The sequence below is a fragment of the Cydia splendana genome, chromosome 23 (genome assembly GCF_910591565.1).
Source record: "Cydia splendana chromosome 23, ilCydSple1.2, whole genome shotgun sequence".
Lineage (NCBI taxonomy): Eukaryota > Metazoa > Arthropoda > Insecta > Lepidoptera > Tortricidae > Cydia > Cydia splendana.
In genome coordinates, this window is record NC_085982.1 from 3592636 (window position 1) to 3605483 (window position 12848).

At 37.8% G+C, this 12848-nt stretch overlaps 1 protein-coding gene and 1 non-coding gene across 3 annotated transcripts in view; both read right to left on the bottom strand.

The window, feature by feature from the left end:
* The window catches only part of LOC134801812 (transmembrane channel-like protein 7), a 187556-nt gene that overhangs the window by 170915 nt on the left and 3793 nt on the right, over nt 1-12848 (bottom strand). Inside the window, exons 2-5 of one of the 2 annotated variants that reach the window (XM_063774434.1) lie at nt 12322-12516; nt 11485-11592; nt 7272-7372; nt 2317-5690 (exon numbers count right to left, since the gene is read on the bottom strand). In XM_063774434.1, coding sequence (XP_063630504.1) covers nt 3681-5690; nt 7272-7372; nt 11485-11592; nt 12322-12499 — 2397 coding nt within the window. In that variant the 5' untranslated portion in view covers nt 12500-12516 and the 3' untranslated portion in view covers nt 2317-3680. Of the gene's footprint in view, nt 1-2316; nt 5691-7271; nt 7373-11484; nt 11593-12140; nt 12247-12321; nt 12517-12848 lie in introns of those variants that run through there. The other variant, XM_063774435.1, reaches the window with a different exon arrangement.
* On the bottom strand, nt 6246-6438 carry LOC134802044 (U2 spliceosomal RNA). Its single transcript, XR_010145803.1, has one exon. It is a non-coding gene; the product is annotated as a U2 spliceosomal RNA (small nuclear RNA).

Consider the following 12848-nt stretch of genomic DNA (forward strand, 5'->3'; position numbering starts at 1 on the left):
AATGCAATTAGTGATGAGTAAGGGGCTACAAGCTATTTTACTGATGACAATAATATACCTAACACCAAAACCTTGTTATCTGGTTGGCATATCAACATTATCAACTTATAATAATGGTAAGATTGGTATGTAATAAAAAACTGATTCGGTACTAAACATTTTTATTATGTATAAGAACAAATACAGTGTTACTGTTATGTACATATAAATACACATAATAGGTTACACTTATGTTTAAAAATGCTAACTGAAGTCTATTTTATTTCATGGAATCGTGTATAAAAGTTACAGTAAATAATAAAAATCTATTGTTATTACAAAAATTGGCAGTGGGTCAATAAAATGGTTCAAAACATTACATTTCATGTCTACTCACTACATCTAGCGGACGTTTTGGGAAGCTATTTTTAACACGTTCGGCGCCACGTTATACTACATTATACTGCCACCTTTTACTCTATAGGTGAAAAATTACATACAAGTAAGTGGTACCGAACGTATTAACACTTTTATATTTGACTGTACGTAATGCGTCTTAAATTATGTACTATGTATTATATGCTACCGTATCTGGCACGTTATGGCAAATATTTATTAGTTAGACCAGAAATATATGTACATACAAAACAATCGAATATTTGAGCAATAATAGACTTGTGCATTTGAAAAAGTGTATGACAGTGTATGTCAAAATACAAATACAGAATTAAGACTACAGAGAGGCAAGTAAACAGAGAAGACTGACAATGTCCATACAACACTACGTGCCTCATATTTTGTAGGTGGAGCTATTTATCACGTTTGCATTCTCTATTTAAGTACCTGTCTCTAGTAAAGTTTATATTTATATATTTTTAACTAAGTATATTGTCATAGAATTATCAGTTTTGTGTTTATACATTTCTTTTTTTATACATGTACGTATGTAAAGAACTGTACACTAATGATTTTAATCGTAATCGCTTCTTAAATTAATATTTTCTGTGACCTTTGCTTTAAAAGGAAGATTATATAAATAAAAGGAAGACTTAGAAAAATAATACGTGATTTAAAAAAAAAAGCATAAAGTTCATTTTATATTTATGAAACAAATAGAAAATACTAGGCTATATTGACTGAAAACCCGGATTCCTACATTATTAATAAATGCCATTGTACAAAATCATTTCAGTAACTTTTATGAATAAATATACAATCTGTCCGTTATTGTGTCAGTATTATTAATTATTAATTGTTACTTTACTGTTAAAATTCTCTACTGAGTATTTTATTTGTTACAACTCAGAAATATTCACTAACAAAATATTTATTTAAAACGTATAAAAAAATCGAACAAAATTTGGCACTAAATAAAAGCACGTGTTAAATTATTAATTGGTGCGTTTTATAATAATATAATTTAAGCCTCTGAAACAAAGTCATATAGTATGAATATTTAAATACCAATTATATCTTTTTTTCATATTGATATTAAAACAAACACATAAATAAGCTATGCGGACAAATCCGTCATAGGGGTAATTCCGTACACGAGCGTACGTATATTTCTTGTTTTATTCTTCCGTAGGAAAAAAGGCCATCTGCTTTTAATTACTGAAACTAAAAGCAATCGCTGCTTTGTCGATGAAATTATCAATTGTTTACTGTTGTTTGGAAAAAATGCTCGTGTACGGAACTATCACTATGACGGATTTGGCCGCATTGACTTTATATTTAATATTATTAGTAAAACATTGAAGAATAAATTATTTAATGTGTCTTAAGTATTTATAAAATGTCATAATATACATCTATGTTGGTATGATAACCAGTACATTTAACATAGTTCATAATTTTAACAAATGTTCAAGTAATACATACATAAGAGATCATAAAGTATGGATCAATAGGAATATAATTGTGTTCAGTGTCTGGGATTACGTTTCACATTTAATAGGGACCGTACGCGTTGGAGGGTCTGACATCAGTGACATCTTGTGGCCTGAATCGGAAACATATGTGCACATGTACATTGCCAAAGAATCTACCGTTCTCGTCGGTACGTTTCCTTGTGCATAGTAGGTTCTGCCATCTTGTGGGCTACATCGGAAGCATAAACGCCTCGCGCCAAAATCTGACGGTTCCTATGCTGCCCCCTATAGTTCATGCACGGGGCCTATAGCATTACGGCTCCTCTACACGTTGGGCCAACACCGGCCAATCCAAGGGACGCAGCCATGCGGTAGAATGAGATAGCAATATCACTTGCTCCCTCTACCGCATGGCTGCGTCCCTTGGATTGGCCCGCGTTGGCCCAACGTGTAGAGGAGCCGTTACAGATGTAGTGCATAATTATTTTCCATCGTATTTTCACGGAAACGTACGAACGTGTCTTGCTATTTCAGTCAGTCTCGGTACAAAGTACTGACATTCACTGAAGTAGCATGACAAATACGAGGGTTTCCGAGAAAATACGATGGAAAACAATTATCCACTACATCTGTATTCATAAACGTTTGTAAAATCTAACAAATCGTTGATAAGATGTCTAATTTTTTGACACTTTTGTTTTATAAGAGGCTTCTAAGTTTAATGAATTCATAAGAGTGTAAGCATTTTTTAAATATTTGTGACGGTTTCGGCAAAACGGTACCATATTGTTGGATATTGATATAGTCCATTTTGATTGCCCTTTTGCTTGATAACGTGACATTTGTCCCAGACACTGCCACATGGAGTTAATCTTACTTGACTAGCAGCCTTTTATTTATAATTACAGTAGTTATAGTACAACATTTACATATTCACTATAATTAGTGTCTCCGCGATCGAGATTTTCACTAGATGGCAGCACCGTGACGAGATGTCTTTTTGACAGCTGCTGTCAAAATCCACCAATAAAAAAAACATGGTTAAACATGATTGGTGGATTATGACAGCTAGACCTCTCGCCACGGTGCTGTCATCTAGTGAAAAACTCGATCGCTGAAACCCTCATTACAATAAAACATTAAAAAGAACATTCAATAAGAGAAAATGGAAGATAATGTGAGCTAAAGTTTATAAAAAACACTCATTATAAAAAAGAAATAATTTATAGTATAAATAACATGGGGCTATAGTCAAATCGATGTTTGACATAATTTCGATTAGAACAAGTCTTCAAAATCATCTTATTACATAAATTTACATATTATACACCGATATTTCATTTAATTCAAATACTTAGGTATTATCTTGATTGGTATTATCTTACAAATCTTTAAAAAAAAGATACATCCATCCATAATGTGTGTTATACGTGTATTTGTCTACCTATCTCTTTTATTTTATATTTAGCAATGCAAAATACCATTTGATATAATTCATCAAATCTTTCATGCCTTCGTAATACTTTTAAAGAGCAGAAGACAAATCTTGATGTAAACACTAAGATAATTAACGTAATTTATACTTCACTTTTGGATAAAATCGGACCAAGCTAACTGCATCGCATTTTGAATGACAAAGTGTGGTAGCGTCATCATTAATGTCAAATTTTGAAAATATAACGTTTAAAATGACACTCCTTTATTTGCAAATTTAGCTTAGAAGGAGTATAACACAATTGCGTGTAGATCTTTTTGCATCGACAGTACTGTACAATAAGTCCTAATCATAACATCGTAACATCGCTTATCATCGCTTATTTATTCGCCAGACTACCTAGAGCTCTGCCTAATCGACGCATCATCGTCTGCGAAACTGGCTCTATTCCTTCTCTCACACCTTTTCTGATGCTGCCTTATGAAAGCGCTCAATCTGTTCAGCAAGAACTGCTTATCATGCCCTTCTAGGACTAACTGATTCTTTAAAACAACCACCATATGCCTATTAGCTGCTGCTACAGCCCAATAGTAGTATAAAGCGAAAAGCATAACAGCGAACGCTGGGATCGCGAAAGTTGACGTTCCTATGAAAAACACGAATGCTCTTATAGCGGGTGGTAAGTTTACAAAAGTGCTTACAGCGAATGACCACACAGTTGTCAGACCTCTATAAGGCCCACAGTTAACTGAAGGATCTAATTCAGCGATAGAATAAGCTACTGGGACGATAGACACAACGAAACCTAGTAGCAATACTGACATGAAGAGACTTTTAGATTTAGACGCTTTATACACGACTGGTGAAGGCGTGCAATTCACTAAGCAAGTGAATTTCTTCACGTAGAATATTATAAAGTAGAACACAGTCCCGATTATAGGTAGAAATGGACAGAAAAACGTACCCATCCAGATGATAGTTTGTGTGTAAACTATGTCTAAGACATGTTTAGGTAAATAAAAGTCTTGTTCGCCAATGATTTTAAAGCAACGACTAACAGTATGCCGTGCTATGAAAGCTCTAGGCAGATTAATAAAGAATGTTGTGAAGAATTGTAACGCGAAATCGGTAAGTATCAGCTTATATAGTTGCTGGCCTACGTATGTCTCCCAACATTCTAAGGCAAGAGAATCATCGTTGTTGTATGCACACACTCCACCGTGTTTCCCTGTGATTCTGTGATATATTTGGCTTAAAAGAACGCCTAAGGAAGATAGTCTGAGCAGTACTGTCCTGAGCAATGTTATTATTATAACGCTAGCCGGCGTATAATCTTCAAATTTGATTAAATAGCCGAATAATTCTGGTACAATAATGTTCAAAGCGACGATGCAAATATATGGAAGGAACTCGAGTAAGGTGGTTTGCAGCTGGCTAAAGGAATATGATCCTTCTCTGAATAATCTTAAGGTTATAGGTTGCGCTAGCGTTGCGTTAGCAGCGTCGAAATTCGATGACAAATTTGAGTCGTTACTTATTAACTCTCCGAGTTTATCAATGGTATAGTTAAATGTTAGATAGATAAGTATACCTGAGGCCATTAATATGGCAAAAACGACCAAATTGATGAAAATTCGTTTTAAATGCAACAGTATTTGAGTTTCCCTGCTTCTAAGCTGTTTTTCCTCTTTAAACCTCTCCTGTTCAAGGCATCCTTTGACCTCGTTGTATATCGCCTTATGTTTAATTTTCGCCGATTTATCATTATGAATACAAAAGTCCCATCCTCCAAATACCAGGTTACAGTACATGTAGAATTGTCCTTCGCTCTCTACTAGCCTCTCTTTGAATCCTTTCGCTCCGGTTCTTACTATAGCTATCAAAGATAATAACGCCCAAGATATAGGTACTAGTATATAAGCCAGAGGCATGTTATAATACATCCGTGAATCCAGCAAACCCTCCAAGAAGTACGTATATATTTGGTTGCTATACACTCCGTAGAACAAGAAAGTCCTTTCCATCCATCCAGTTCCTTGTATCACATCGAAAAAAATATTACTGTCAGTTAAATTCTTTTCCAAATACGCTTCTGAGCAACATTCAGTCGAGTTAGGGAAATTCTCATTACATTCTTGAGTGTCTTCGACTAGTAAAGTCTTTGGTAATATTAGGAAGGTGACTACCACCAGTGATATTACTAGGTTTAGGAATAGTAGCCAGCGTAGGAATAGGAAGTATGATACTACACCAGTGCCGAAGCTGCCCTCGATCTCTCGCATGGGGGACTGCCAAAGTTTCAGTTTGCCCATAATTTCGGTGGACCGGATGCGGAAGCGATGCCATACTTTTCTTTGGCGCCATTGTAGCTGCTCGAAGCCCACGAGGCGGAGTTTCGTGGCATTCTGGAAGTTTCAAAAAATAATTAACACAAAATACACACACAGTTAATAGTTATTTACGATACAAGTGCGGAAAAGAGGAAATTCGAAACGAGTGGCGATAAATTAAAACACGACCGAAGGGAGCGTTTTACACTAGTTGCGAAATAGTTATTTACGATACACGTGCGAATAGGTAATTCGCAACTCGTGTCGGTTTAAAACACTCCCTTCGGTCGTGTTTTAATAAATTTATTTATCGCCACTCGTTTCGAATTTCCTCTTTTCCGCACTTGTATCGTAAATAACTATTTCGATCCAGGCTTATTTAAACACACTTGAAAACGTCAGTTGTCTTTATCTAATTACAGGTCCAAGATTAAATAAAATAACTAAGAATTAAATTATTATAAATGTGATAAATTCATAATTATAAGAGTATAATTGTGATGTTTTCAACTAAAAGGTACCATATTATCGGTTGTCAATAAGGGTGATTTCAAATGGAATCTTTATGGAAATAGCGTCTTAACCGACAATAAGTATCCTTTTGGTTAATAATGGCACAATTTTCAAGGTATTATGTGGGCCGTTCCCGGCGGCACTGCAATGCCGGGCCGACCCGTGACGGGAGTGGAGCGAGCCCCGAACATCCCGTCGGTTTACAAAAATCAGTTTAATATACTGGTCCCTCAGTGAGGGAACTTTCAGATATTAAGCTGAAAAGAACAGATACTACACTTTGATCTTAGCCAAAAGGCCGAGAAGCGATAACACGACAAACTTGTTCGGAGAGGGTCATTGAATCAGGAAAAATCTTAACACCGCCATGTACGATATCCACTGGAGTTGCGCAGCGACATCTAGCGGCAAATTGGGTAACTGATAGCAGTACCATGTTTAGTGTAGATGGCGCTAGTAGTGCTCAATCATTCGTGCAAGAGGGAAGATGTGTATAATATTGTTGTTATACTTTTGCAAGCTACGAGTCACGGTTACACATAACCTGTGGTTTCGGTAATATAATGAATAACGGTACGTTACGATTTACGATATTAAGGGAAACATAATTTCCTTCTTACGTCAGGTTTTTAGGCTCAATTTTATACTATTCTTGTCAAATTGAATTCCTAGTGAAGAAAAGTCTGATTTATTTTCGTAATTAGTAATTGAGAAAAACAACTAGATAGACGAGTAGACTTTCAAGTGATTTCATCTTATGTGTTATGTGTTCTAAGATCCTAATGTTTGATAATCCACAAAGCTGCTAGCTGCAATGTGTGCAAAATTTAACACTACGATAGCGCAAGAAATAAACTTGCGAGAGCCCAAATTCTCTTGACATATGTCATACTCACTCTTTTTTGACGGAGTGGGAATGCCCACTAAACCCACTCCGGCGTTTCACCCTCTCTGCCGTTCGTGAGGGCTCACTGGGATCGATGACATTCTACCACGGCGTCCTCCGATATCTCATACTCACTGGCGCGCCTCAATCAGGTCCAAATGTAGCTTTCCATATCAAAATATATCTTATGGCATCGGCATAAAGTCCCTTTTGACATGGAAAACTACATTGTAGGTGATAATAATATAAAGTTTTACCTGTAGCCTGGCCTTGAGGTCCCTTTTTTGGCTCATGGGCACCGGCATGGCCTTGATCTGCATGATCTCCTCCCATGTTCGTTCCTCATTTGACAGGTTCTCTGTAAAACATAAATCATATTATCATCATCATCATATCAGCCCTTTATTTGGCCACTGCTGAGCATAGGCCTCTCTTCTAGTACGCCACTTGTCCCGGTCCTGAGCTAAACTCATCCAGAAGTGACCCGTATCATATTAAATAATACTAAAGCTGGGGAAGGTTGCGCTGGACCGTGAAAAATAGAAATCCCTTCTCAGAGCCCTATGTCCCTGACGAGGGATAGCAGGATACCATCATCATCATTAATCAATCAAATATTGTAAGTTTGAGTTTTGTCCGAGGCGGTGATTTTTAGGGTTCCGTACCCAAAGGGTAAAACGGGACCCTATTACTAAGACTCCGCTGTCCGTCCGTCCGTCTGTCACCAGGCTGTATCTCACGAACCGTGATAGCTAGACAGTTGAAATTTTCACAGATGATGTATTTCTGTTGCCGCTATAACAAGAAATACTAACAACAGAATAAAATAAAGATTTAAGTGGGGCTCCCATACAACAAACGTGATTTTTGACCGAAGTTAAGCAACGTCGGGCGGGGTCAGTACTTGGACGGCTGACCGTTTTTTTTTGCCGTTTTTTGCATTATGGTACGGAACCCTTCGTGCGCGAGTCCGACTCGCACTTGCCCGGTTTTTTTAATTTTCTTTAATAAAACATTAGTATCGCTCGCAGACTTATGTGCTTGATAACTTTAGTAAAACTTAAAATATACATATAACACATGAAATATTTAAAAAAATATTGATTAGTCCTACCAATTCTTTCAGGTATTTATGTTATCTTGGCCGTTGACATATTTATGAAGCTATATAAACATCATATGCTGCTGGGAGTGATAACAGGTCAACGACTTCGATCTTGTTCATCAAAAGGTTCGCGGCCTTATTTAACTGCCTTGAGTTAAACGCCCTGATTACTTGATTACTCACTCCGACCGTGGTCTGGGCAGATTCTTAAGTGAAATTTCCGGAGAGGTAAAACGGGGAAATGGTATTATGTCTGTGGATGGGATTTTTTTATTTCATCGGGTATTTCTATATTATTTTCAAAGTGGAAGGGTACGATGATAGATGCCAATTCAATACAATATTGCGACATTTGGCATTTTTAGGTTATATATTGTATGGAGATACTATAGTACAGGTCGATTCACGAAAGCCAGCACTTGCAAAGGAATGAAAGAGGAATGAAAATATCTGTGTGTAGGTATCACATTAACCAATAAAATGGCTATGACTGTATACCGATATAGGTGTCACTCATACAATGAAAGTTTCGTTCATTCGATTCCTGCCAGCTTTCGTGAATGGACCCGTACCGTCAGCGGACACGCCCCCATCTGTGTGTGAGAGTAAAAGTAAGCTCTTTAGGGCAATCAGTTGAAAGGCCCAATACAAGGCACTTCACAATACCTACACCCATCCTACACCTGCATTTTGAACGTTGCTAATATAATTTAGATAACTCAATACTTAAATATCTACCTATACTATAATGTGTAACTAATACGGTTTCCGCTTGTATTAGTTACACTTTATACACTCATGAAAAAATTTAGAGCAACGTGAAAAAATAAGGGTTATTACTAATTTTAAAATTACTTTAGGTGCCGGCCAGTAAATAATCTTTTTGTTAACGTTCCTCTACATTTGTCTATGAGTTCATGAGTATAGTACGTCAACAGTATCACTTTCAAACATCACCAGTAAGAATTACCTGTCTCCATATTAACAATATCACTATAACGCACTACACCTATGAAGTTTACTATAAATCCAGCACACAGGTAAACTCTCAGCAGACTGAAAAAATCTCGTAGAACTGTTTATTCAAGTAGGGTCAATGTATTGGCTATCGTGAGATTTCGCAGGTAATGAGCATAATTATTGATCACGATTCGCGAATTCTGAGATATTGGGGTGAGTCCAGTTTTCTGTGTACATTACATTGTGTTAACACAAAACACACACAAAGTGGTGAAATCGATTCACGGTTTATCTACACCTAATTTCAATTGGTATGTAATATAGGTAGAACGTAGGTATACAAACTTATAATATAATGATCAGAAACTATAAATTCAATTCTAATAACCTTACATACTTTCCGGCAGCAATTTCTTCGTGTGAGAGTCGCAGTTCTAATCTAAAGTACTTTTCTCGTTGCAGTTTCTTCGTGTTAAGGTCGCAGTTCTAACCTAACCATTTCTTCTGGAGTATTTTTTTGTGATAGTTTGGATTTCTAACCCAAACTACTTTTCTAGTTGCAGTTTTTTCGTATGGGGGTCGCAGTTCTAACCTAACCTACTTTTTGCTAGCACGTTTTTTTTGTGATGGATAGCCTAACCTACTAGGGGCTGTCCATAAATTACGTCATCGATTTTTGACCCCCCCCCCTATAATCATCCAAAAATCATGCTTCAAATGACCCCATTTCCTCCTACTTCATGCTACCGTCATCCGATGTCCAGACCCCCCCCCCCCCTAATTTGAAATGACGTAATTTATGAATAGCCCCCTATTCTGGTATCTGTTTCTTCGTTCATTTTAGTAGACAATACTTAATAAGTATCGCCGGAATTGAATAATCCATCTAATCAAAATTGTCAAAACCAATGCCACGAGCCGTACTGTAAATTTTATTACCGCCACCACAACCATCCCGAAATATCGCTTCTGAAGCTGGGGAAAAATGTTAGAAAATTGACTGACAATGAGTTTTCCTCTTTTTGCTATTGGCATTAATTTTGTTAAGCAGATAACTAACTATATAACGTATATATTCATGTCCCCAGAATAATATCAATATTTCAATCACTATATACAACGAAGTCGATATACAAAAGCCAGGCCAGCCAAGTTGGTAGTTGAAATCTAAGCGGAAACTGCTCTGGAAAATTCTGAATATAGACATACCCCCTTATTCATAAACGCGCTACAAACCTCAATTAGCTAATAATCGTTTGTCCTTATCTGTCATTTCGACTTATGTATTTGTAAGAAAGGGATAAATAGTAGATTGTACAACAAGGGCATAAAGTGACCCATTTTTACCCGAGGCAATTTTTTGGTCTGAGCGAAGCGAAGACCAAAATAGTAGACGAGGGTAAAAATGGACATTTATGCCCTTGTTGTACACTCTGCTTTTCACTTCGATTGCGAGGAAAATATACAAAAAATCAAATATTTTAGGTTATTTTAACGTATTTATTCAAGACTAAAGAAAATTGTTCTTGGGCCGGTCGGAGGCGCGGGGCACGCCGATCGGGAGAGCGCCGGTCGGGGGCGCGCCGGCAGGGCTGGCAGTTTGTATGGCAGAATTTGGACTTTATTGCTAAGTCAATAAGGGTCGTAATAGATGATTTTACTTTATGCTCTAGAGCATAAAATGCGATTTTATGTCATCTACGCACGACATAAAGGTGCAGTTTTTGAGCATGAGAAGTGAAAACATAATTTAACTAATTAAGGGTAAAGTTTTATGAATAAGGGAGTTAAGCGTCAAACGTCCTCATGCGTCTGCCCGTGCCCGCCCCCGCTCCACTCTGATCCGCACCCCGCCCCCGCGCAACAGCCCGTCCCCTTGAACTTTAACGGATTATAAAAATGTTCAGACAAAATAAATACAAAAACCGAATCGATAAAATAATTCCATATAGTTATAGAATCTGCTCACAAATTTTTACGAAAATCTGTTGAGAAATGCGAGGAGAACAGCCGGACATAGCGATGCGACCCCCATGAAAACGAAATGTTAGCAGAAAAATGTGTTAGATTAGGTTGGAATTGCGACCCTCATGAAAACAAAATGATGGCAGAAAAGTGGGTTAGGTTTGGGTTAGAACTGCGACCCCCATGAAAACTAAATGTTGGCAGAAGAGTGGGTTATGTTAGGTTGGGACTGCGACCCTCATGAAAACGAAGTAATGACAGAAATGTGACAGGGAAGAGTAAAGGGTAATGTTAGGTTAAAACTGAGACCCCCAGGAAAATGAAATGTTGGTGGAAAAGTGGTATAGATTAGGATAGAAGTTAGAATTGCGACCCTCATGAAAACGTAAAGTTTGGCAGAAACTCTTAAGTTGTGTTTACATTACAATTATGAATCGTACCTGATAGGTCCGGCAGCATAGACAGATGTATGTCCCGGCTCTGAGTGGTGCGCGCGTAGGTGGATTGTCTTCGTTCATTTTGAGACCGCACGCGTTTCACCGTCGTAGCTGGAACACAAAATTATATTAATTTTATAACTTTACTAACGTAGAGTACCTACCTATATATAGTCACTACGCGAACAGCATGAGGGGTGTATGACACAGAAGCGACGATAGCGTCGCAGTTTGTAATTTTGGGTAGAACTCACCTACTCAAAAATTGCCCTATGCATTGAAGGCAAAACTGTCGCTAGATACTATGTAGGTTATTCTCTGGGTTTGGCGGGAAACCCCCTACCGATTACCTTATTCCACTCCAAATACTACTATACCAATCTCATATTAAGCTTGTTGTAGATTAATGAAGTTATAACTCTTGGTAGAAGCGCCTCAACCAGCCTAAAACAGTTTTGATCCCAACTCTGAACCCTAGTACAACTCCTGGCGTGCTTTGAAGGCAATAGCGTCGCTAGCTTATTCGCATCGGCTTGGTGAAGGTTATCGAATAGTTCTTGCCCAGCCCCAGGGTACAGGTAACTCTTGGTAGAACTCGCCCCAATTACCCTTAAACATTTTTAATCCCACTTCTGAACTGTACTACATACTATACTCACTTCGGGCTTGTTTAGATGGCAATAACGTTGCTAGATTGTTCGCATCGGCTCGTTGAAGGTTATCAAATAGTTCTTGCTCGGGTCCAGGGTATAACTCTTGGTAGAACTCGCCTTAACTACCCTAAAACACCTTTAATCCCACTTCTGAACTATAGTACTACATACTACACACTATACTCACTTCGGGCTTGTTTAGATGGCAATAGCGTCGCTAGCTTGTTAGCATCGGCTCGTTGAAGATTATCAAATAGTTCTTGCTCGGCCCCAGGATATAACTCTTGGTAGAACTCTCCCCCCGCCTCCTCCCAGCCGGAGTGGCGGGCGTGGGACTTGCCCCTTGACGAGTTGCCGCCTGACATGGCTACGTCATTTTATGCTGCGAAAGAAAATGTTACTTTAATGATAGTGTTTTATAGTTTGAATTTCAGTAAGCGCGTTTATTTGTGTTATAAGAGCAGATGTTTAGGTAAAAGCAAAAACTTTTAGAACGCCATTTGACTTTGATCCTTGTTCTTTCACTGATGTGTTAAATTTTTTAAATGTCGCAAAGTGTCGCCATCTACTCGAGTTTAGGCCAGGTCCCATCTTTTCGAGCGATCAGCGCGTGAGAGCGATTTTACAGCCATACTCAACCAGCAGTCTGCCAGGCTTTTCTAGGCCCGCCAGATGATCCTGGTATAATATAGATACATAACCTTGACATTCGAA